This window comes from Kwoniella botswanensis, chromosome 3 (assembly GCF_036426115.1).
Source record: "Kwoniella botswanensis chromosome 3, complete sequence".
Taxonomy (NCBI): Eukaryota; Fungi; Basidiomycota; class Tremellomycetes; order Tremellales; family Cryptococcaceae; genus Kwoniella; species Kwoniella botswanensis.
Window position 1 is genome coordinate 1,484,211 of NC_088601.1, and position 22,288 is coordinate 1,506,498.

The window sequence follows — 22,288 nt, forward strand, 5'->3', positions numbered from 1 at the left end:
TTTGAATACTGTATACAAATCCTATATCGTCATTTGTGCTCTGGGTTCTGTGATGCAGATTGCGCCGTTGAACACCTCCGTCTTCGATGCTAGAATGGATATACAACCTGAGATTTATCTGATAAGGCCAAAGTGAGTCAAGTGAAAAAGCCTTCCAAGCCAAGAAATCTGACAATTATCTCCATCTCAAAGAAGTCCTCGATTCCTTCGATCTCCGGCCGAAATGCGTTTTTAGGCGCGAGTGGCGACCTCCGAAACATCTCACAGCACTACCTGAAGGAGGTGGCATCGAAGCTATTGTAACAAACCGATCATATGCTATGGGAAGAAGAGATCAGATGGGAAGTGTACAGATGAATTGACAATGGAGGACAGTGGGAAGGGACCACTCTGGAGAGAGATTGGCATATAGAGTTACCAGTCCCTTTCGATTTAAGCAGCTCAAGACTGGAGGCGCCTCCATCTGATGTGGCATAGGGTCGTGTAAAGTACAACGGGACTGCATGATAGTCATGTAGCCCGAGCTGATAAGCAAAGTACAATTGACACAACAAGAACAAGCAATAGGTGCATACCTCTCTCTCTCTGCTAACGTTTTGTGCCACTTCAAAGAAGCGGAGCACTCTTCTATTTGAGCTCCGATATGTCAAACAAAGACTTAAGCTATTTATACTTTTTGTATAGACTTAATTTTCGATCACATAGACGGCCTCGGGCATCCAACGGTGGAGGACGGCCAAAAAACGTGGATGGCCGAAGAAGGAAATGGGTCCATGGTGAAAAATAGCTCAAATCATCAATCTGCCAGGCACCCCATGCATGAGTACTCTTGTAGCATATGGCACCAAGGAATTATGTACTCCCTTAGCTTGATGGTTAACGGTTGACAATGGATGATTAGATCCGTACATGGATGAGTCTAGTCTGATTTTGTGCCGAGATTGAAAGCGACAACACAGCGTCACAACATTTTTCACTACTGGCTATATCCTTTCATTTTGTTTTCCTTATCTCACTCCCTTCCTCTGTACTACCAAGCCGTTCACTACTCTACTCATCTCCGTCCGATCATCCCGAATATATCGTAATATCCTCTCAGCTCAGAGATCCTCCCTGGGCACGAAAGTAAAGTACCGCAAACCTTCGACCCGAGTATTCAACGGTTGACTCAACATCGCCTCAACCCCAACCCAATCATCCTTTCAGTCCGTTCGACTTCTTCAATCATCATCCCATCTTTTACCGTATATCATTGTTATTATCATCTTATCATATCGACATAATCACAGCTTCAGAGGTTGTCTACAATGCCTCTTCACTATCCTCAAGAACCCAATCATCCTACGGACTTGTCGATGCCGCCTCCGCCAGATAAGATTATACATATCGATACCGCACCTGTCCCTTCATCATCCTCATCTCATACACACCATCCAGACGTTGCAGGTGTACTGAGGAGGAATCAAGCCTGTTTGCAATGTAGGAAGAGGAAGTTGGTGAGTCAACCCTGTTTAACACGTATGGAACCGTACTGATAAGACACGTTTATGATAGAAATGCGATGCTGTACGTTATCACGATTGGAATATGAAAAAGGGGATTTTGCTCATATTTTATGACTACAGGCTCGACCACATTGTGCGACTTGCGTTAGATCATATCGACATCTTCTGAGGACCTCGCCAAAGAGTAATCCAGTACTATGTTGTGACTACGATGAAGGGACAGGAAGTCATCATGAGGAAGGACATAAAGGTGAGAAGGGTACGTCGAGCCAGTCGCCTGCTCGAAATCAGAATCAGGGACCAGAGGATGACGATGGAGGAGGCAAGAAGAAGAGGAAAGCAGCTGGAGAAGGTAAACGTAAGAAGAAGGACGAGGAGTTCGAAGAGGAAAGAGATAGGTTGACGAAGCAGATTGGTGAGTCGTTCGTACATCATTTAGATCTACGTTTGAGAAGTGGGTCACTGATAATCGTTTGTAGAGGAACTTCAAGCTCAATTGAAGCAGAATCTCAATCCGACATCTCAGAAACAGAAGCAAGCTGCATCTTCAACATTGAACCAGAATCCATCATTGCAAGAAACCTTATCAGCGCAATCTGCACCATCCCCAACGGCGTTTCTGGAGATGCTGTCCTCAGCCGCGTCAAATCAAGTACCCAACGCGTCGACTAGTAATAACACTGGCAAATCTTCGGGTCAGACGGCCAGTGGTAGCACACCATTTTGGTTGGGTCAAATGGATCAAGGTTCAGTAGATGCTCCTAGCGGGTTTAGACCAATGTTCATGTTTGATCAAAGTGGACATCAATCGGACGCTTCTGTTATCCGAGGAGATCCATCACCTGATGCTCAATCTCAAGAGTCTAGGAGATCGAGTCTTCTCACACCTGGTGGAGGCCACTCATCTCCTCAAAGTCAGAATATACTTTCACCCGGAGGGATATTCAATTTTTCACCTGGACCCTCTACCAACCTCATGTCAAATTGGCCCCCTCCACCTGATCCCATCACAGGTAACATCGAACCGAGCACAAAAGTGGATGGACCATGGAGAGCTGTCGAAACGATCGAAACTGTTTATGCGGCTAGCATGATAAATAACCAGAATCAAAATCAGGATCAGCAGAGTTTCAGCCTAGATACGAATATGGAGACGGAGATCAATCTCGATGGTTTACAAGCTGGTTTGGACGCTGCGATGCAGCAGCAATTGTTGATGGATCTTTTCTGGCCTGGCTGGCCCATAAATCTTCCAGAACCGAATGTCGTCAACGACCTGTAAGTTTACATTCACAAAAGATCGACATGACTCGTTCCACTGACGCGACGCATTTATAGGATCGAAGCCTTCTTCGATCTCGTACCGAATTTACCGAGAGTGTTACATCGAGCCCGATTCTTATCGAGAATGGCTTTACCGCCCACCCACTCCAACTTCCCTCATCCTGCTCTGATCCACGCTGTGTGTGCCGCAGCGGCAGCTTGGTGCTCCCCTGAGATATACGAAAAATCAACTAGGGGTAAAGGAAGGGATTTCTTTGATAGTAATGCCGGCGCAGGGATGTACGGTAATGATGTACTGGAAGGAAAAGGATCAAAAGCCAACTTGACATTTGGTCTGAGACAAGCTAGTTTTGCTAAAGAAGCGGTTCAAGAAGGTCTGAATACCGGTAACAGGTTATTCGATGTGGTTAGAGCGATGGTGAGTCTTTCTTTTTTCTCGTGTTGACCAAAGCTGACAGGTGATATCTTGCCATGTAGATTATCCTATGTCGGGTATTCATTGATGACACTAGGTGAGCTTGATTCCCACGACTTCTATCATCCCTCTTAGCTGACAACTACTTCGCAGAATGTTGGAATGCTGGGCATATGGCGGTCTTGTTGCCCGAATGCTTCTGCCATTAGGATTGAACGTCCGATCAGCAGAACTGTCACTGAAATCAGTCATGCTCCCGCCTCCTGCGGATGCTCTTGAAAGGGAAGAGAGAAGAGCAGCAGTGTGGATGGCTTTCTACCACGACACTGTAAGTATCACAGTCTAGTCCTACATAATCGAAGGGGTGACTGACAAGCAAATTGTAGATTGCTAGTTCTGCTAGTGGTTGGGGAACATCAATGTCGCTTGATGAACTTGTAAGTGCCCCAGAGAACTTCTTCCAATTGCCAAGGCTGACTCTTGTCTTATAGACTGTGCCACTACCGGTGTCTTTTAAGGACTTTGAGATAGGCCACGAACAGATGGAGCCTAATCCTCAAGATTTGGAATCTCCAGATTTCTGGGTAAAACATCCCGTACCAGACTCTTTCGTCATGGTCATCAAAGGTAAATCAGCCGAGAGTCCGTCTGCGATGAGGGATAGGCGAAGCTAACATATCCTTTGACAGCCACTGTACTCATGAATAGAACGAACAAATTCGCTCGAAGGTGGAAGAACCGACATATGAGAGATAATGACGATTTCGACGGGTTGTACAAACCGGAATTTAGAGAGATTGCGAATGCCATTGCTTGTTTTCAGTAAGTCATCTTACCTCATGGACGGATGCATACTCGCTAACTTTATGGTCGCAGAATGAGCTTCCCGCCTGCTATGAGGAATGTGGGTAAATTGACATCGAAGAGGAAACTTGATATCGATCTCATAGTGAGTTCCGGTGTACATTGTGTGAAGAGAAGATAATACAAGCCGTGCTTACGATGTCATAAGGCCGCTCAAATGCTACCACACGCTGCTATCATTTGTCTTCATGAACCCTTCGCGGATCTGAATGATCCAAGCGATCAAGCGGCTCGAAGAATGTTGGGAGCTACACAGGCTATCGTGTCCATCGTACAGCAGCTTGCAAGTGTCTTCGGCGAAGGTGGTACGAACTTCACTTCGGTGATGCACTCTTCCGCTTCAGTGTGAGTGGTCTTAGTCGCCCCTAAAGGTTGTCAGTTTCCAAGCTGATGGCCCAAATTTCCAGGTGTCTTGTTACATCTGCGAGAACATCGCTGCTTTTCCTTCGACATGCTCTTAACATCGGTGATATGGCTGCAGCTCAATCTCATCGAACAGACTGCGAGATGATCCGGTGAGCACAAAAGTGATCTACCAGTTCGTATTTGCTGTTCGCTAACATCGCTGTGATCATAGTATGGCGTTGAGTCAATTCGGCTTGAAATTCAAGATTGGTCACCACCATTCGCAACTCATTGAATACTTCCTCGATCGAGCGACCAACCCAACATTTGAGAAGCTACAAGCTCACTATCCCGACCATCCTCGAAGCGGAGCGTAAGTCCTCCCTTTGACAGCTGCCTTGTCCGCTCACTTTATACTGATAATGTGCGATAGACCTGAACTTACACCAACCGCTAATTTCGGATTATGCGTATCCAACGCTCTGAACATCAAGAGAGGGTTCTGGCGACTGCCCAAACAGTCTACTTCGACCGGTGCATCCCCTTTCGGATCGACTCCAGAAAGTGTGGCAAGTGGTAGTCACGCTTCTAGACCTCATGCTAGTTCCAGCTCAAGTGTCAGCCAACATCTTTCCGATCACGATTCACCGAAACATCCCTTGGAAACTCTTGGCTTGAGAGGTCAAACGCAACCATCCTTACATAGGAATGCAAGCGGCACGGAAGCTATGGATACTGATCCTGTCGATCAATTCAAAGATTTCACTCCTTGTGTACCTGCTCGACCTTCTGCGACTACAGCCAAGAGCGATCAGCAATCTACATTATCCGAAACGGGGTTATGCGATATGGCACCTCCTCCCTCTGGTAAGAACACTTTCCACAAAGCGGATGGAAGGTCAGCCTCTCTAGATTCTAACAACAACAGTGGTGGATCTGGACCTGGAAGCGGAGCTGCCTTTGATATCAGTTTACCTGGAATAACGCCAGTAACTCAAGAGATGATGGATAAAATCGCTAGTAGGGGAGTTCTAAGTGCCGATGGTCAATATCCAGTGTGGATGAATACGAGTGAAAATGAATTACTCGCTGAAGCCCAAGCTCACATGGTACTCCAACAGCAGCAGCAGCCACTGGGAGGATCAGAAAGTAGATTGAATAAAGAGATGGAAGCTATCTACAGTACCATCTCTAAACCTGGTATGGGTCCCGGAGGAATTATGCCTTTCTTATCGGATGCCTTGGTCGAATCGATTGAATCCCAAAAACGACAACAACAGCAACAATCAGGTTCGGGACTAGGTTCGGGCAATCGGTCTGCCGCTCAAGCTGGTTTGAGTACTAGTGGATTAGGAGGTGGGATAGGAGGGATGGGACAAACGTTAAGTCCTGAAATTGAGAATAAATTTGGAAATATACAGACGATAGGTCAAGATGGACATCTACATGTCATTCATAATATGACTCAGGAACAACTTATGGCTGAGATCAATAAAGATGGAGGTTTACCTAGAGATGGACAGGTAGGGTATAAAGAGGGTGAGAAAGAATTTGGGAGAGTGGGGGAGATGTTAAGAGGGATATATCAGTGAGAAACAACGGGATGGAGATTTTGTATAAATAATGTATGTAGTAGGATGGGTCAGGACAAGATGACACGTTACCTGTAACTCCTTTCTTATTGATTTCGTTGATGGTCATTTTCGATTCTTCTTCGATAGTCATATTTCTTTTACTTGAATCACCATTCCGATTTTGGTCTGATGTTTTCGAAAGATTGGTCACATTCACCTTTTGAATCTCACCGTTCTTTTATTGTACTATATTATATCGGGTTTATGCTTTTGATTTTGATTTTGACGTCGAGTTGATTTTGTATAATTTGGTCGTTCCATGTGGATGTATAGGATGTACTTGATACCTTGAACAATAATGACAAAGTATGTTCTCCTCTGGGTGCAGAAAAATATAGTACAATGACAATGTATTCAACGCTCGTTCGTGCATTCACCTGATGAGATCATTGGTCATTCGGAACAAATAACTTATAAATACATGCTATAAATCGTATTTACACTTCTATCAACTAAAAACAAAATATTATCAATAATCTAATAATACATGTAGAAAGACGGATAAAAAGGAATAATAATCTATGATTGTCAATATGCCAAATGAGGATGAAACAACTAACTCTGTGAGTTTAATGATATATACAAAATTGTATTTCTATAACTATGTACAAGTGATTTACCATCAAAGAAAGAAAGAATTGAGATGAGCAATGGAAATGGAGAATGAAATATCCCGTTCAGATCAATATATGATCAAAGTAATCCCAATAATTTGGGTTCTCTAGATGGATCAAAATGTCTTTTCTCCTCTTTCCCTCCTCCGCCATTGGCTGAACCATGTCCCATATCCGATCTAGGATTAGGTTTGAAACCATTTTGTTTCTGTGTAATACCGTTACTGCCAATATGAGAAGTAGTTTTACTTCTATTCAACTGTTTGTTGACCGTGAAAGGTAAATGACCTTCTTCTTTCTCGAAATGATGATGAGGGATATTGGGAGTAGATTGAATTTGATTTTCCCTCTCTAGATTCGGTCTAGTACTAGCAGCCGATGTCATTTGAAGGTTTGAGAAATGTTCTTTCCCGTTATGCGAACCTGATAATGGAGTAGAGGCGATCGGACTAGAAGAAGCTGTTGAAGTGAAAGCAAATGGTCGTGAGAGGGATAGACCGGATAGGAATGATGGTCTACGAGAGGATGGTGGAGTTGGAAATACTAAGAAGTAGAAGTAGCAAAACAAAGAAGAAAAAAAATTAAGCATATTGTTCCTTACAAAAGATGACATGGTATGCGGATATTCTATAACTCACCATCGCTACCGCTTCCGAAACTCATTCGTCTCTCTTCGGGCGACTCCCTCTCCTCCCTATCGAAACTGTGCGTTCCACTTTCGAACGAAGACAACAACTGTTGTAATCTGTTTTCGAAATGGGTATGAACATGAGCATGATCGTGTCCATTAGCTGTATGAGGCGGTGTACCGCCCGGAGTCAATAGAGCAGAATTGGAATCGATTTGAGCAGAGCCAAGGGATAGTTGACGGGGTTTATTGGTCGTTGGGATTGGTCGAGACATCTTGCCTTGAGGTTGTATATATGAATGCACTGATTGATAAATCGGAATGGATAGGTAAAGAATATATAATAAATATCCTTGATATGGCTGTGGTGGTAAAGCGTTGTCAGCCTAATGGTGATGACGATGAAAAGAAGTGGCGTGAGATGATGGTCATGAAGATGATCGTCGTTATTGGTCTGATCAAACGGATGCAGTGGAGCAGCACCGGAAAGGAGTCACAGCAAAATGGAAGAGCGAAAGGCAGAAAAACCAAAACCCGATATGATCGGTTGAATGTTGGCTGTATTGTATGTTTCTGAAAAAGGGACATGAGGTGAAAAAGAGGGATGCAAAGCAAACATCTGATGCGCTATGTCCGTTTGATTTGTCCCACGAACAGATCCAATCCCTTTCAACCCGTTCTAGTCGACAGCGAGACGACAGAGTGACAGATCCAACTCACATAGAATATTCCTTTGTCTCTCAGAGACGTCGCTCCGATCCGGGTTATCTTCAAGTTATGATCCTTTCGATTTCTGATTATCCTCGTGTCGTTCAACTTGGGTCCGTTGAGCTGTGAGTGTGATGGGACGATGTACTATGATAGACTAGATCGATCCGATTCGATCGTAATGATGACTGTCGTTCTCGTTCTTAATGGTCAGATTAGGAGTACAACTGCCGATGGTCAAGAGAAGAGTGAAAATACCACTATAGCTACAACCTGCATAAAACAATAACAAATCATTGCTCGCCGGTTTCACTCCGAGACCACCTCGTGTGAGGTGGAGTGCAGCTTCGGGGGTCCGCGTCACGTGATCTATCCAAGGGAGTTTCGGATCTTTCGGAGCATCAGGTGGAATCACCATTTCAGGAAATTATCCAAGTGCAGTTGTGCCAATACGTCATACTTGGGATGTGATGTGCTAGACGAATCAATCGTGTCGTATTGGATCACCACTTACCATCCTACTCGGTTTGTCTTTCCTACTTTCCGATACAGATACTCAGGTTCTCACATACATCTACATTGATCACAAGTACAAGAAACCACAACACCCACGCACACCACAATGTCCATCCTCAGACTTCAAGCTTCCCGATTACTCAGACCTGCTACTGGCCCCGCTGCTTCGGCTAGGGTGTGGAGCAGAGGATACGCTGCGAGCGTACACGGAAATGATCCCAAGGTGGGTACATTCTTCCCATTCTCCTGGTGTTGTATCCTGTAAAAAGTATCGTTCTCTACATATGGGCAACATTCCTTGGGCTTCTCAGCGTGAACGTGAAGTATGGAGCATGTCATATTATTTTGGTCATGTGTATAGATGCCAAAAGAAGATATACCCTCTATTTGGTACAAATTTATTTGGCTCATCATCTCGCTTACACTTGATACCTTGTAGATCATCGAAGAGGAGAAACAACGAAATCTCAAAGGTCAACAAGATTCATCTTCTCCTCATAAGAACCATGCTCCTGGATGGAACGAACATCTCGCTGTGAGTGACGGTTCTGCGTCATCTGACATTCATGCATTGTCCTTCGATCTTTGAAGATTGTATTATCTGTTCTGAAGAAAACCGAACGAGCTGACAGATATGGTGCACGAACAGTCAAACTCCGAAGCTGCTGTCAAGGTGAGTCTTTGCAATGTCTCATGAGAACAATCCCTTAAGCTGACAGGGCTTTGTTTGTATCTTAGGCCGACCAAGCTGGACCAACTGGAAAACCAGGTAAAGATCTCCAAGACGCTACTGTTTCCCGTGAGTACCTTGTGACTATCTTAGAATTCTGGTACGATACGGAGAACCAAGCTGACCGATTCCCTCATATTCTCTCTTCTGCTATATAAATCACCGATGATACCCCTTTTGACACACTCAGAAACCCACAAGAGACACCACGAGGAATCATCATCATTCAGCAAGACTACCGAAAGTGAAGATGATGTGCGTAGGTAAGATAGACACGATTTACTGGGATTGCAGATCGCGCTGATATACCTTTTGCTTGCTTGCAATTTCAGGTAAGAGCTGATGCAGGTCCAAAACCAAGAGGATAAATTGGTATAGCATAGTATAAAATGGGGGAATCGCATATATGATCAAAGCATTAGGAAAGGAATGAAGTATTTTATATATTTATAAGGTAATTGAAGAGTGTAGTAGTCAATACGTCGGAACCATGCAAAAAACTCGCACTAATACTAATTGGACCATGATTTTACGCACGGCAAATCTTGTGGTACAGTTGGTGATTGCATCCCTAGTCCTTGACTTGTAACAATGCGCGGCCACAAGGCGACGGAAGTATTCAAGGTACTTAGAGCTCCTAGATATATAACATGTCAGACTGCTTGTCTTACTCTGTCACATGGACATCTACTCTGTGCATGTGAGATCTGAATTCACAGCTGTATTTAAGCTTTTTTCCGTTCCATTGATTCACAAAAGCCTCTTTATGCACCCGGCTAATGCACATGCATGGATAACCGGTAGCAAATAGAGGTTGACGAATCAACACGCTCTCTATTCATAATTTCATGTCCGCTCATATCATCCACTACTCACTCGTTCAACTACCTTCATCTTACAGGCATCAAGCATAGCTCAGGATTCCTAACTCCTAACGAGAGAACACTAACAGTATGACAACTCAAGAACAGGCTCTCAAACCTCTCACCCGGGATGAAGTGTCCAAGGTCAGTCACATCTCGTCGCTTTGCCGCTTCATCCGGCACTAGAGCGAGATCAAGCTGATAATGATGACGATGATGGTTTTAGCACAATAAAGCTGGAGATCTGTGGATCATCGTGGATTCGATCGTATACGATCTATCAAAGTTTGGTAACTTGCATCCAGGTGGTATCGGAGTATTGTTAGATGAGGAAGTCGGTATGTCCAACTTTTCCTATTCGGTTAACCGGCAAGCCTTTCCATCGTACGCTGTGAGCTGATAGATGTTGGTGGAATAGCTGGACAAGATGCTACTACGGTGTTCTACGGACTGTAAGCTTGTCCTACGAAATTTACGCTCTGATGACTGATCGCAAGCTGACAATGTGGGATGGTGGTTAGTCATCGATCTGAAATCTTGTTGAAACCACAATATCAAAGGTTGAAAATCGGTCAGATCGAAGGTGAAAAACCTTTGATCAAACATATGCAACCTGGTGATATCTCTAGAGTGTGTCATATCCTTACTCTTTCTGCACTAAGAGGAAGCTAATTTAGATTTGTTCGATCGGATAGGTACCATATGGTGAACCTACTTGGTTGACACCCGAATTCAAATCACCTTATTACAAAGATTCACATCGGGCTTTACAAAAAGGTTAATCCTCTCTGATTGAGCTGGGAGATGATCTCCTTGCATTAGCTGGAGCTGACGTGATAACCAACAGCCATGCGTAAATTTGTTGATGAGGTGATTTACCCCGATGCTCAAGCTTGTGAAGAGTCTGGTAAGAGGGCAAGTAAAGAAGTTTTAGAAGCTATGGCGTGAGTTGACATGCTCAATGCGACAACACGAAGAACCAACTAATGTTATTGCTCTGGGTTTTTATAGCAAAACGAACCTCAATGCTATGCGACTGGGTCCTGGTAAACATCTTCATGGAAGAGAACTGTTTGGAGGCGTAGTCAAAGGAGAAGAATTCGATTATTTCCAGTGAGTCAATTTTCTATCATAAGTGCTTCTTCAAGCTTAATTGAGACATCTCTCCCTATGACAATGAGCTGATCGATGTCATACTACAGCGAGCTCGTCCTCAACCAGGAGATTGCACGAATGGGCGCAAGAGGGTACGGTGACGGTCTCAACGCCGGTATGGTCATTGGCCTTCCGCCGGTTCTCAACTTCGGTCAAGAACCATTACGATCCAAAGTCATCGAAGAAGTATTCAGCGGACAAAAGGTACATACACCATTCAGTTACTTGGTATACCATCATAGATCTCCAGCTGACGCCATGTATCTGAGGCAATAGGTCATCTCGCTGGCCATCTCCGAAGCATTTGCTGGATCGGATGTAGCCAATCTAAAGACTACAGCTGTTAAGAGCGAAGATGGTAAATACTGGACTATCAATGGTACCAAGAAGTGGATATCGGGTGGTATGCACTCTGATTACTTTGTAAGTCCTAGCGAACGAAACCCTTGAGCTGAAGCTGATTCAACCAATTTGTAGACTGTTGGTGCTAAGGTGAGACACAGCTGAATTACTAGGATCACCACCGTACTAGCTAGCTGATATACCGATATAGACCGAGGGAGGTCTCACTGCGTTTCTCGTACCTCGAGGCGAAGGTGTGGAAACCAAGCAAATCAAGACTTCCTATTCTACTGCTGCCGGTACTGCTTATATCACTTTCGATAATGTCAGGATCCCTGCTGAGAACATGCTTGGCCCTGAAGATGGAGGTTTGTTGGTGATCTTGTCGAATTTCAATGTGAGTATTCTCAGCTGGAGAGTCGACTCCTGAGCATCAGAGCTCACAGCTGGAGCTGATGTTTCGCACACAGCACGAAAGATGGGTAATGTGCTGCGCGAGTGCTCGAAGCTCAAGAATGGTCGTTGAAGAATGTCTTAAGTGGGCCGCTCAAAGACAAGTCTTCGGGAGACCTTTGCTCGCCCAGGCTGTCATCCGAGCCAAGTGAGTGACAATATATATTTCATACACGACGTTTCATTATTATATGCTGACTATGTTTGATGTTAGATTCGCAGCCATGATCGCTAAGATCGAAGCTATCCAAGCATGGCTCGAGAGTGTCACCTATCAAATGAACAATATGACGTACAAGGAACAATCTAGGAATCTTGCTGGGTAAGTTGGAAGAAGATATATCTTACGTCTACATCGATCAACGAAGCTTACATCCAAGATAATTTTCGATACATAGTCAAATCGCTTTCTTGAAAATGCAATCTACTCGATTCGCCGGTGAGATCGCTGATGATGCCGTGAACATCTTTGGTGGTAGAGGATTGACCAAGACTGGGATGGGTAAATTCATCGAACAGTTCCAAAGAACTCAGAAATTCGATGCTATCTTAGGTGGAGCTGAAGAAGTTTTGGGTGATTTGGGTGTGAGACAGGCGTAAGTGTCTTGTGTCCTGCGTATCGGATCGTAAGTCAGCTGACACATGAGATTGATATTGCGGTGGATAGGATGCGAAAGATGCCTAAGGATGTTCGACTGTAGGCCAAGCCTCGATACCCGTGCGCAATCGCTATCGGTACTCCGCAAGTGGTGTTCTGTAAGATGTCGCATAGGAAGAGATGCGAACGAATTGTATTGCAGATTGAGGTTGTCTGATTTATCGTATCGTACTGTCTCGTAGTCATGTTGTTTATGTATCGTGTAGCTTTGAGATACATTAGTGCACAGTAATCTGATATGTCTTATATGTAGGATGCATATGCCGTGTGCATTTTGAAGACCGCAAATCCGAGTCATTGGATCGAAGAACAATCCCCGCCCACCCGAATGGGTGGACAACTCCTGGTCGAAGCGAATATCTCTGTCCTGCTAGATCTTTGTCCCTAGTTTTCACTTAAAATCCCTGCTCGGTGATAACACAAGTACGCCAACCCAACTGTTCTGCATCTGCAAGTGTGCAGTATCAAAAATTACGTCAAATGAGAAAAAAAAAAAAAAAAAAACGCTTCTCGGTACAAAAACGTCTCCTGGTCGTTTATCCTCCATCTCCTTCCAAATTTTCGGATCGGAAATGAATTCTTCCTTCCACTTTTCAGTGGAAGCTTGAATTTGACGTGCAAGAGACTGAAGTCAGGATGTCGGAAATTGCCATGACAGAGGCTCGAACTCTGGGCTAGGGATTACACCTTTGATATCGAGGCTCAGAACGTTCTCTTTCCAACGTCGTATGAGACCCTCGCTTTACCTACTAAGCGATCGCGGCTTTTTTCCTTCCTACTTTTCTGCGTTGTACCGCCGAGATTTATGTAAGGATATATAGTCTTAGTCTGATCAGCTTGTGGCCTGTGCCTCTTAGAATTCTCGTAGAATGGGCACTGTGCTGTGCTGCAACCGTCTGTATTGTACTCGAATAGCAGGACGCAATCTGGGATTTTGGACAGACAGTGGGAAAAGCAACCAACGAGTGCACGAGATCAGGTATCCAGGTGTTAAGGTGCCGCCGGGACATTGCGCTTCACATATCCAAAAAAACACGGTTAAACGACATGTGCTTTACCTAATCATTTCCAACGGACCCGCAACGTCATTGGCGTAAATCTTCCAACTAGCGTCTTGGGCCCCATTCGACTAATGAGAGTCTAAATGAAGATGCTGGTTAGGGCACCATGCGGGCGGGTCTCTCGCACGTAACATTTTTTTCAGATTAATGTCTGGGAGATTGCCCATCATAGGAGGGGCCTCACCCGATGTATTCGGCATTTGAGTCACAAACTAGCCAACTATGATATCACCTAGCTTGATTCCTACATCATTTAGTCGCCTCATTTAGAACCGGGGCTGAAGCATCGTGCAAACGAGAGGGGCTACATGAGGAGAAGGAGATGGTACGTACTCGGATAGATGCTCCGATCTGGTCTTCTATCATCAATTCGGGTAAAGCAATAACACGAAATTTGGGATGGCCCCTCCCCCCCCCTCTTTCCTCTGACGATATATATTGCTGAACACTGATTACCTGATGAATCTTGTTCTTACTGACTGTTCATCTATTTGAAGATCCCCCACCAAGTTGTATATAATAAATCTTTGTATTGTATCAACACTGTCACGGAAACTTCTCCTGAATTAGCTTGACACAATTTCGAAAATATAGAATGTCTTCCGGTCAATCAGCAGTCGAGGCTGGAGCGCCAAATCAGAAATGGACGAGTGACCGTCCTGCTGATTCTGGGTTCAACACTTCTCAGACAGACGAAACACCCGTTCCCTCGAAAGGTCGAAGATTCGGTAGCATGGAATCAGACAATGCTACGTTGGTAGCGGAAGTAGATACACATTATGCGGCTCAGCTGAAACCATCCAGGGTATCTGGAAAATGGTTAACCTATATGGTGAGTACTGTATCTAGTCGCAAAATCATGTAATGTAGCGGTCAAGCGAGAAGGATAGCCAGAAAGAATCCGACTGACTGATATTCACAACGATCGAATAGGTCACTTTCGTCGCTGGAACCGGTTTTACTTTGTTTGGTTACGATCGTAAGCATCTGTCCTATCTCTTTGGCTGATCCCAGGACTGATTGATGATGCTTTTTGAAGAGGGAGTTCTGAGTTCCCTTTTGACCCTTCCTTCGTTCGAGGAGCAATTCCCTCAAACAGCAAATGCGTTCGCCGATAGTCATCGAGCTGCTCTGCAGTCTTTTATGGTTGCTATCTGTGAGTGATTTTCGGTGTGTACGATAGAAGGCTCACAGGCTGATTCAATATTACAAAAGACGAGCTTGGTTGTATGGCTGGGGCACTATCTAATCTATGGGTAGGAGATCGACTCGGTAGACGACATACCATTTCCTTGTGAGTTTGTTTTTATCTTGAATTTGGCCACATGCGCTCGCTTTACTGATATTGGACTCAAGGGGCGGTATAATCATGATCATCGGCGCGATACTTCAAACTGCAGCTGTAGATTACGCTATGATGCTAGTCGCGCGTGTGGTCACGGGTGTGGGAAATGGTTTACTCACCTCCACGGTACCAGCCTATCAATCTGAATGTGCTAAACCTCACCGAAGAGGTCAATTGGTGCTCATCGAAGGATCTCTGATCACTTTCGGAATCATGATGTCGTATTGGATTGATCTTGGCTTCTACTTCACCACCGGTTCAATCTCTTGGAGATTTCCCATCGCATTCCAAATCTTATTGGCATTGATCATGATAGTCTGTATGGTAAGTTGAAGCTTCTTGCGATCCTATAACTTCTGCGCTAAAAGTGTCACTCATTATCAGTACGCATTCAAATTACCCGAATCGCCAAGATGGTTAGCCGCCAAGGGGAAGTATGCCGAATCACTTGCTGTATTAGCAGCTTTGGAGAATACCTCGGTAGACGACAAAAAGGTCATTGCAACGTTTAACGGTATCTGCGATGCTATTGCAGCCGAGTCTCAAGGTGGATTCGGGTTCAAGGAGTTATTATATAATGGCCCAACTCAGAATCTGAGAAGAACATTACTAGGTGTTGTGGCTCAGTGTTTCCAACAAATTTGTGGTATAAAGTGAGCTCGTCTCCTGGCTTGTGGTTTAAAATTGAGGGCTATGTTCCTGACTTAGTCAAACAGTCTGATTACATACTACTTGACATCAGTTTTGACTGATCTCGGACTCGGTCCCGAGATGTCTCGTATCATCTCAGGCGTGAATGGTACCTGTTATTTCCTGACTTCGTGAGTTTACCCTCCCAACTCCCGAACTTGCTAGCTGACATAAACCACGCCAACATAGGATCGGTGCCCTGTTTGTTATCGAGCGAATTGGCCGAAGACCCTTGATGTTCTGGATGGCTGTGGCTCAAGCTATAACCATGGCAGTCCTTGCAGGTTTATACGATATTGCAAAACAGCAAAACAAAGCAGCTCAAGTGATTTCAGTACTCTGTCTGTTTCTGTTCAATACCTGGTTCTCGATTGGATGGCTCGGTATTACATGGTTGTATCCTGCTGAAGTAACACCACTAAGAATCCGAGCTCCCGCTAATGCTTTATCGACCGCTTCAAATTGGATATTCAACTTTATGGTATGTTACATACACGATCACCTGCGCTGGAACTTCCGCTAATATAAGTGTGATAAACAGGTGGTCATGGCTACAGCGCCAATGTTCGCTAATATCGGTTGGGGTACATACTGTCTCTTTGCAGTAGTGAATGGCATTATCATTTGCCCATGCGTGTGGTTGTTCTTCCCCGAAACCAAGAAATACTCTTTAGAAGAGATAGATATAGTCTTTGCTTTGGGACACAGAGAAAATAAATCTCCCGTTTGGTACTCGTTGAGACCTGAAGAGATTCCCCCTGCTGGTTCTAGAGAGGCTGAACATATTTTGGGTAAAAGTGGCCCTGCACACCCTGATATGTCTGAAAAGGCGGAAAGGGGTCATAGAGGCATGAGCAGAATTATCAAGGAGGAGAAGGATAAACCTACTTCTCAACACAACGAGTTTGCAGCGAAGAAGGTATAAACGATGGTAATTAATCCGAAAGAATGGACTGTCTCAGACTTTATACAGTGATAAAATACTAAGATGTAATGAATTATATTGATCCCAAACACTGGTTTGCATCGAGTCGCATCAAGATCTGTATTTATTGAAAATGTAGACGCCATCCCTCCATGCCCAGCTCGATGTTTCGATATTTTTGATATTCTGCCATTTGTGCACCAGATAGCTCATCAATGATGTGACCCCCCAATCGCTGATCTTCAACAGATCGATTCAGGATACATCAAACTCATTCTGAGTAAAGCTGGTCCTTTCATTCTCCTCAACCTCAGCCTTGTCTAACCCCAAAAAAGAGTCCGAACCCTTTGCGGTTTCCTTGAGACTATTAGCATCAAACCTCTGAGACTACTGGCACAAGGTGAAGACTACACTCGTTTTTCCCGTTCTCGGCCTCCAAGGCGAGGAGATGGGCAGCATCGCTCCCAAGCAGTTTTTGAGGCTGTACTTCCTTCATACCAAATCTATCCGTTGTAGCCGTCAGTAAATCCTGAATAAGATCTTGCGAATCTGCGCTACTGCTCTTCCTTTCCACTTAATCTTTATGATCTTTGCGAGGTCTCCCAAAACTAAGTTGGATCTTGCCTAGTGTGGATTTACTATCTTTGTCGTGGACATGTTCAAGCCTTTGGCTACTGAAGCAAAGGAGCCCGTGAGCCCCATTATGAGGCTCCGATGTGGCGGAAAATGCTTGGCAAGATATGTTACAATCTCGACAGTAACACACGGCGCTTGATTTTTGACGTCACCATGAAAGTTCACCGCAATAGGAGAAGACTGCATGAGTGTTGGGTTTTCGCTTGATCGGGTGTATCAATTGGTACTTTACTCGAAGTATGACACCGTACCATTGCGGAGGGTCCCACCCCAGAAGCATAAGGGTGAATTGCTTTCTTGAAAGGACATTGTGATGTAGTGGCTCAACATTCCCTTTTTCACTTATCGAGGCAGAAGAGTCCGTACATTGGTAATGTAACACATTTCACTGTGCCTGCGCTTCTGATCTACTTCATATTCAACCTCTACTATAATACCTATACTAGTTCACTTGACACGGGAAACAGATCACCATTCGAGTTGACATCTGATGAATGACTTGACTCCCCATGAACCCAGCTCTTCTTTGAGACAATCCCAGCTTCTGTCATTCTCGCAGGTGCCTATAACACTACCGTCCCCTCCACTGGTATAAGCATTCCAAGTGGTATCTCCGCTCTTATACAAATCCACATTTCCTCTACCACATGAGCCATACATAGTGACTGTTTGCGGGTAAGTTTCGTATAGATATTCGAGACCAGGGGCATTGATGTCACCCTTGTTGCATTCGTCGAATGGTTCGCATTCGCTCACGTTACCGTCGTCAACCACCCATTGTGGGTATTGATTACCATTGACTGTGGCCCCGTCGCCTAGAGCGATTTGATTGCCTACGACTATCCAGTATTGTCTGGCTTGGGCTTGGATCATAGCGCAGCCGAGAGTGAGGAGGGCGATTGTGGTCTTCATTATGTAGAGTGGATGGAGTCCGCGTATCTCGTATGATAGGTTGGTGTTCCGAGCTATAATTGTGCAAACACTAATCAGCTGCGAAGAGTTTAGATTCAGCGCAAGACACATACAGTCAAATCTATGGGTCGAGGTACACACTGTTATATTGGGAGGGTCTCACAGCGGGCTGAGGCTCTGGGTTTCATATGATACCCAAAACTCGAGCAATCAGACCTACACACCTGTACAACCGGACATACCCTTGTGCTCATGACCACACTCTCGAATACATATAGGGGCCTCTCCAAGACATCTACGTCACAACGGGTATACATTCCTCACCTCGTCCTTCATTCCCTTTCAATGTCTTGGTCTTCGTTGCCCTTCTTCCTCCTTATATCATGCTCCTTGAGACATGTCAATTGCTTTCCGTAAGTCAAGTCAGTAAGGTTCGTTCTCGGCCGACAGATAATGTAATCTTTACCTCATCCCCGGATGGTCCCGCCATAATAGGCCGCAACTTAGCCCTCCCTCCTCCTCGAGGCACTCATTAAGCGTTTGTACCCCAATGCTTGGCATTCTAAAAATGATACGATGACATACCGGAGAACGCTAAACACGTCACATTTCGTATAGTGCATGTACTTCATGGCAAAGACCATCGCGGAAGTTACTTTGTAGCTTTTGTGTAACACAGTGGGATGCCATACGTTGTCTATGGGCTCCACAACCTCACGATGCTGCAGGTCACAACCAAATCCCTGCGATATCGGAGGACCGATCAGGTGACACATAGGGTTCCAGACTTCCTTTAGTCATTAGCCTGAAGGAGGTCAAAACCACCTTGTAGCATGTGAGGTATCAACGGTGACCTGAAGATATTCACCGAGGTTATCAAGAACTACTGATGCACCGCATGACGCAAGTCATGGTTGAGTCTGAATTTCTCCTGGAATGCGATCAAGAGACTCGAGCTCTTCAAACAAAAATTACGGGCATTTTGTGCCTACTACGAGTGAGGTTAGCAGAGTAATATCCGGTGTTAGTGTATTTCTTACCCCGTTTGAGTGTCAAACTGTATCTACCGTGATCCAACGGGGATTTATGATTATCTAGGAACAATCAATTGTATGTGAAATAGATACAATCCATCGATGAAGAATTGTTGGAATCACCTACAGCATCAGACCCACCACCATCTGAGTTCGGGACGCGGGTAGCTCCATACACATCCCCCGTACGATCGAACGTCTTTTTGATATGATCCGGGTAACATCCACTTCAAGACCATGCTGAACATGTCAAGAACCCCTCGACCTCCGTCATCCGGGAAACCCCATGAAGCATCTATCTGCGACATGGATCATCTTCCATCACGTCACGTGCTGCTGGCGATGCTGGAATAAGGCCTTGATCTGAATGCAGTTTGGTCAGGCGCCATAAGAGCCGCTCTCGGACGCACGAAGATCCTCACAGATGGGATCGTTCCAGAAAGATACGATAAAAGCAGGACGAAGACGAGGTTGCGTGATTTCAATCAATTGCTACGCTGTATTAAGAAGAGGATCTTTTGCCTCTTAGGAAAGAAGGCTCTTCGACATCACATGCAACAATTGGCAGGGTTTGGGTCATTCAGAAGGAAAACTCATTTCCATATGCGCTAGGTTCACCATTGAGAGTGAACCCCACTATCACCGCACCGACACTATCAACTTCTCCATCTTTCATCAAATCCTAGAACCGCTCATCCCCCATCTCAAATCCAAAGACACTTTTTGCCTTCCTACCTTTATATGCTGCCCCGCTTGGATTGTAGTAAGGATATAGCATATTCTGCTTGGATTATGATCTGTGCGTTGGGAATCTCATAGTTTGGGTGAACGTGAAATACTGTATCAAGAGGAGATAGGAGGGTGAAGAGAGTGAATGCTGACGTATCCATGTCCATGAGCGGGTTCTTGTCTTGTGTTCCTTCTCGGTGATGAGATCAGTCCATCTTCTGATTGACAGTTGCTTCTGATGTTTGATGCGGAATCAATCAACATCGTCATTTCAACGGGAATTTACTCGTATATGAAGGATCATCTAGTCTGTGGTCATCTTCGCAGGGCTGAGGATATCGTCCCTACCCGCTTGTGTTGTGATTGTTCGAATAGCGCAGGAAAAAGGACGCAGTCTTGGATTTTGGACAAACAACCAAAAAATGAAAACAAGACCCTTACGCGTGCACGAGCTCAGGTACGAGGGGAAGGAACCGAATAATTGGAATCTCCCGGATGCAAAGTGGTGGCGGCGATCATCATGCTCGCAGTCCAGAAGGACCGACCCTAATGGTACAAGATTGTTTGTTTCACTCTTGTTTTTGCTTGCATTCAAGCTCCAATACTAGAAAGCAAAACCAAAACCAAAACCGAAAATCGGTATAAGCATTGAGCTATGAGTTGATATAGTATGCATTTGGCCAGTATCAATGTATAAATAGACACCCTAATTCCAGCGGAGCTTTGATCGTACCAGATTCCCAACCTTTCTTCCCAGCTGATGATCATCGGATGGCGTCTCAGGGATCAGATGGGCCTCCCGCAACGCAGTGCGCCTCACCCAGACGACACGGTGTTTTTGTTCCTGTTTCTGTTTTTGTCTTTGTTTGTGTTTCTTGCGCCTCTTATCTCTTGGCCGGAGCCGAATAGTAGACAACCCTCTGAGACCAAACCGTTGCTCAGAAGGATTACAGAGCACAGCGCAGTATACAATATTGTAATCCGTGCTCGACTCTTGTGTATATATCATATGTATATATACATATTATGAATCCATGCAAAGCCTACAACTATCCTCTACATCTCAAGTATTGCTTTTGTTTGAAGAACGAAAGAAAAAAGAAATCGACTACATTGTAAAGATCCACGACCACGAAGAAGATGAAGATGCGTTTCTATTCTCTTTTACTCATCGTTCTCAGCACTTGCGCCTTAGCGAGTTCATATGAAGCAGAAGAAGATTTGGCCCCTGCGTCACCCCAGCCCGTCTCGCGAGCGGCTTTGTCGTCGAGACAAGCGAATCGGAAAGAATTACAAGCCCGAATCAAGTATCCCGATTTGTTCAGAAAAAGAGATGATGGAGCGAGCACTTCACCGACCTCTGATTGCGCGACGGCCACGTCAACATTGAGAAAGAGGGGTATAGCGTACAATGATTTTGAGGTGGTTTTGGGTCCTCAGCATATGGCTGAATTTTTATTGAAAGGTGGTCAATTCGATTGGTGAGTCTGTCGATACCCTGGCCTTTTGCTTCACAACTTCATATCCAATTTCTAGCTCATAGTGTGAATTAACTGACTCATCTTTGTTTCACCTCATTCAGGCCAAATGGTACTTCTTACACTGATGATCACTACATTGCGAGATTCAACACTCCATCAGACCATAAAGGATGGTATCATCATACCTACAACGTAGTCAAGAACGCAGTAGGTGACAAGTTATTCGAAGCTTCTATCCCTCGTTATAAGAAATGGAAAGCGGGTTTGAAACATAATGAAATAATACATCTTTCCCCAAAGTGAGCACAGATACTTCTTATCATTCAATCCATCCGATTACGATTGAGTGCACTGGTACACTGGTATACTGACCATCAACTTGTACTATGTTTATCAAAGCACCGCAATCCGATCACAGAATATAGATAAATTAGAAAAGACACTATTGGATAATCCAGAATTCAAAGAAATCCAAGTCAATGGATTTAGAATCAGTAGAAGGTTCTTTGAAGCTGCCAACGCATATTAAGCAGCATGAACATTATACAGGTACATATAATTTAATTTTATGGTCGCTGTATGCTTCTTTATTTCACATCATTTGGGTTCAAGGACATTTTTGGGTCTTATGGAAGGATGAAGCACAATCACTATGCATTTTCGAGATTTTGTTTTTTGGTAGTCCGTGGTTCGCGTGAATACTACGATCATTGAGATCGGGGGAAAACTAGAAATTGATGATATTGAGGAAATAAGAATGA

The 22,288-nt window shown here is 44.5% G+C and overlaps 7 protein-coding genes across 7 annotated transcripts; 5 read left to right on the forward strand and 2 right to left on the reverse strand.

The window, feature by feature from the left end:
* Positions 1-1,307: 1,307 nt before the first annotated feature.
* L199_008427 (uncharacterized protein) lies at positions 1,308-6,005 on the forward strand (the record flags this gene model as incomplete). The annotated part of the gene is made up of 14 exons (XM_064894108.1): positions 1,308-1,496; positions 1,626-1,920; positions 1,985-2,783; positions 2,844-3,207; positions 3,267-3,301; positions 3,358-3,532; positions 3,591-3,641; positions 3,696-3,831; positions 3,894-4,026; positions 4,081-4,153; positions 4,217-4,413; positions 4,476-4,583; positions 4,646-4,786; positions 4,847-6,005. 14 exons carry the CDS (start codon positions 1,308-1,310, stop codon positions 6,003-6,005), a joined length of 3,855 nt encoding a protein of 1,284 aa, XP_064750180.1.
* A 735-nt stretch (positions 6,006-6,740) lies between these two features.
* L199_008428 (uncharacterized protein) lies at positions 6,741-7,564 on the reverse strand (the record flags this gene model as incomplete). Its single annotated transcript, XM_064894109.1, has 2 exons — positions 6,741-7,204; positions 7,300-7,564. 2 exons carry the CDS (start codon positions 7,562-7,564, stop codon positions 6,741-6,743), a joined length of 729 nt encoding a protein of 242 aa, XP_064750181.1.
* A 1,055-nt stretch (positions 7,565-8,619) lies between these two features.
* On the forward strand, positions 8,620-9,611 carry L199_008429 (uncharacterized protein; the record flags this gene model as incomplete). Its single annotated transcript, XM_064894110.1, has 6 exons — positions 8,620-8,736; positions 8,953-9,048; positions 9,163-9,186; positions 9,252-9,312; positions 9,434-9,498; positions 9,576-9,611. The coding sequence occupies 6 exons, from the start codon at positions 8,620-8,622 to the stop codon at positions 9,609-9,611; spliced, it is 399 nt and encodes a 132-aa protein (XP_064750182.1).
* A 585-nt stretch (positions 9,612-10,196) lies between these two features.
* On the forward strand, positions 10,197-12,757 carry L199_008430 (uncharacterized protein; the record flags this gene model as incomplete). The annotated part of the gene is made up of 15 exons (XM_064894111.1): positions 10,197-10,250; positions 10,333-10,444; positions 10,525-10,558; positions 10,628-10,736; positions 10,802-10,883; positions 10,954-11,050; positions 11,118-11,219; positions 11,309-11,465; positions 11,538-11,684; positions 11,739-11,753; positions 11,815-12,000; positions 12,074-12,204; positions 12,271-12,378; positions 12,455-12,652; positions 12,724-12,757. 15 exons carry the CDS (start codon positions 10,197-10,199, stop codon positions 12,755-12,757), a joined length of 1,566 nt encoding a protein of 521 aa, XP_064750183.1.
* A 1,613-nt stretch (positions 12,758-14,370) lies between these two features.
* L199_008431 (uncharacterized protein) lies at positions 14,371-16,735 on the forward strand (the record flags this gene model as incomplete). The annotated part of the gene is made up of 9 exons (XM_064894112.1): positions 14,371-14,607; positions 14,709-14,754; positions 14,815-14,931; positions 14,991-15,069; positions 15,132-15,444; positions 15,505-15,773; positions 15,837-15,941; positions 16,000-16,291; positions 16,352-16,735. 9 exons carry the CDS (start codon positions 14,371-14,373, stop codon positions 16,733-16,735), a joined length of 1,842 nt encoding a protein of 613 aa, XP_064750184.1.
* Positions 16,736-17,839: 1,104 nt separating this feature from the next.
* On the reverse strand, positions 17,840-18,283 carry L199_008432 (uncharacterized protein; the record flags this gene model as incomplete). The annotated part of the gene is made up of 1 exon (XM_064894113.1): positions 17,840-18,283. The coding sequence occupies one exon, from the start codon at positions 18,281-18,283 to the stop codon at positions 17,840-17,842; it is 444 nt and encodes a 147-aa protein (XP_064750185.1).
* A 2,909-nt stretch (positions 18,284-21,192) lies between these two features.
* On the forward strand, positions 21,193-22,056 carry L199_008433 (uncharacterized protein; the record flags this gene model as incomplete). Its single annotated transcript, XM_064894114.1, has 3 exons — positions 21,193-21,527; positions 21,629-21,826; positions 21,927-22,056. 3 exons carry the CDS (start codon positions 21,193-21,195, stop codon positions 22,054-22,056), a joined length of 663 nt encoding a protein of 220 aa, XP_064750186.1.
* Between the last annotated feature and the right edge of the window lie 232 nt (positions 22,057-22,288).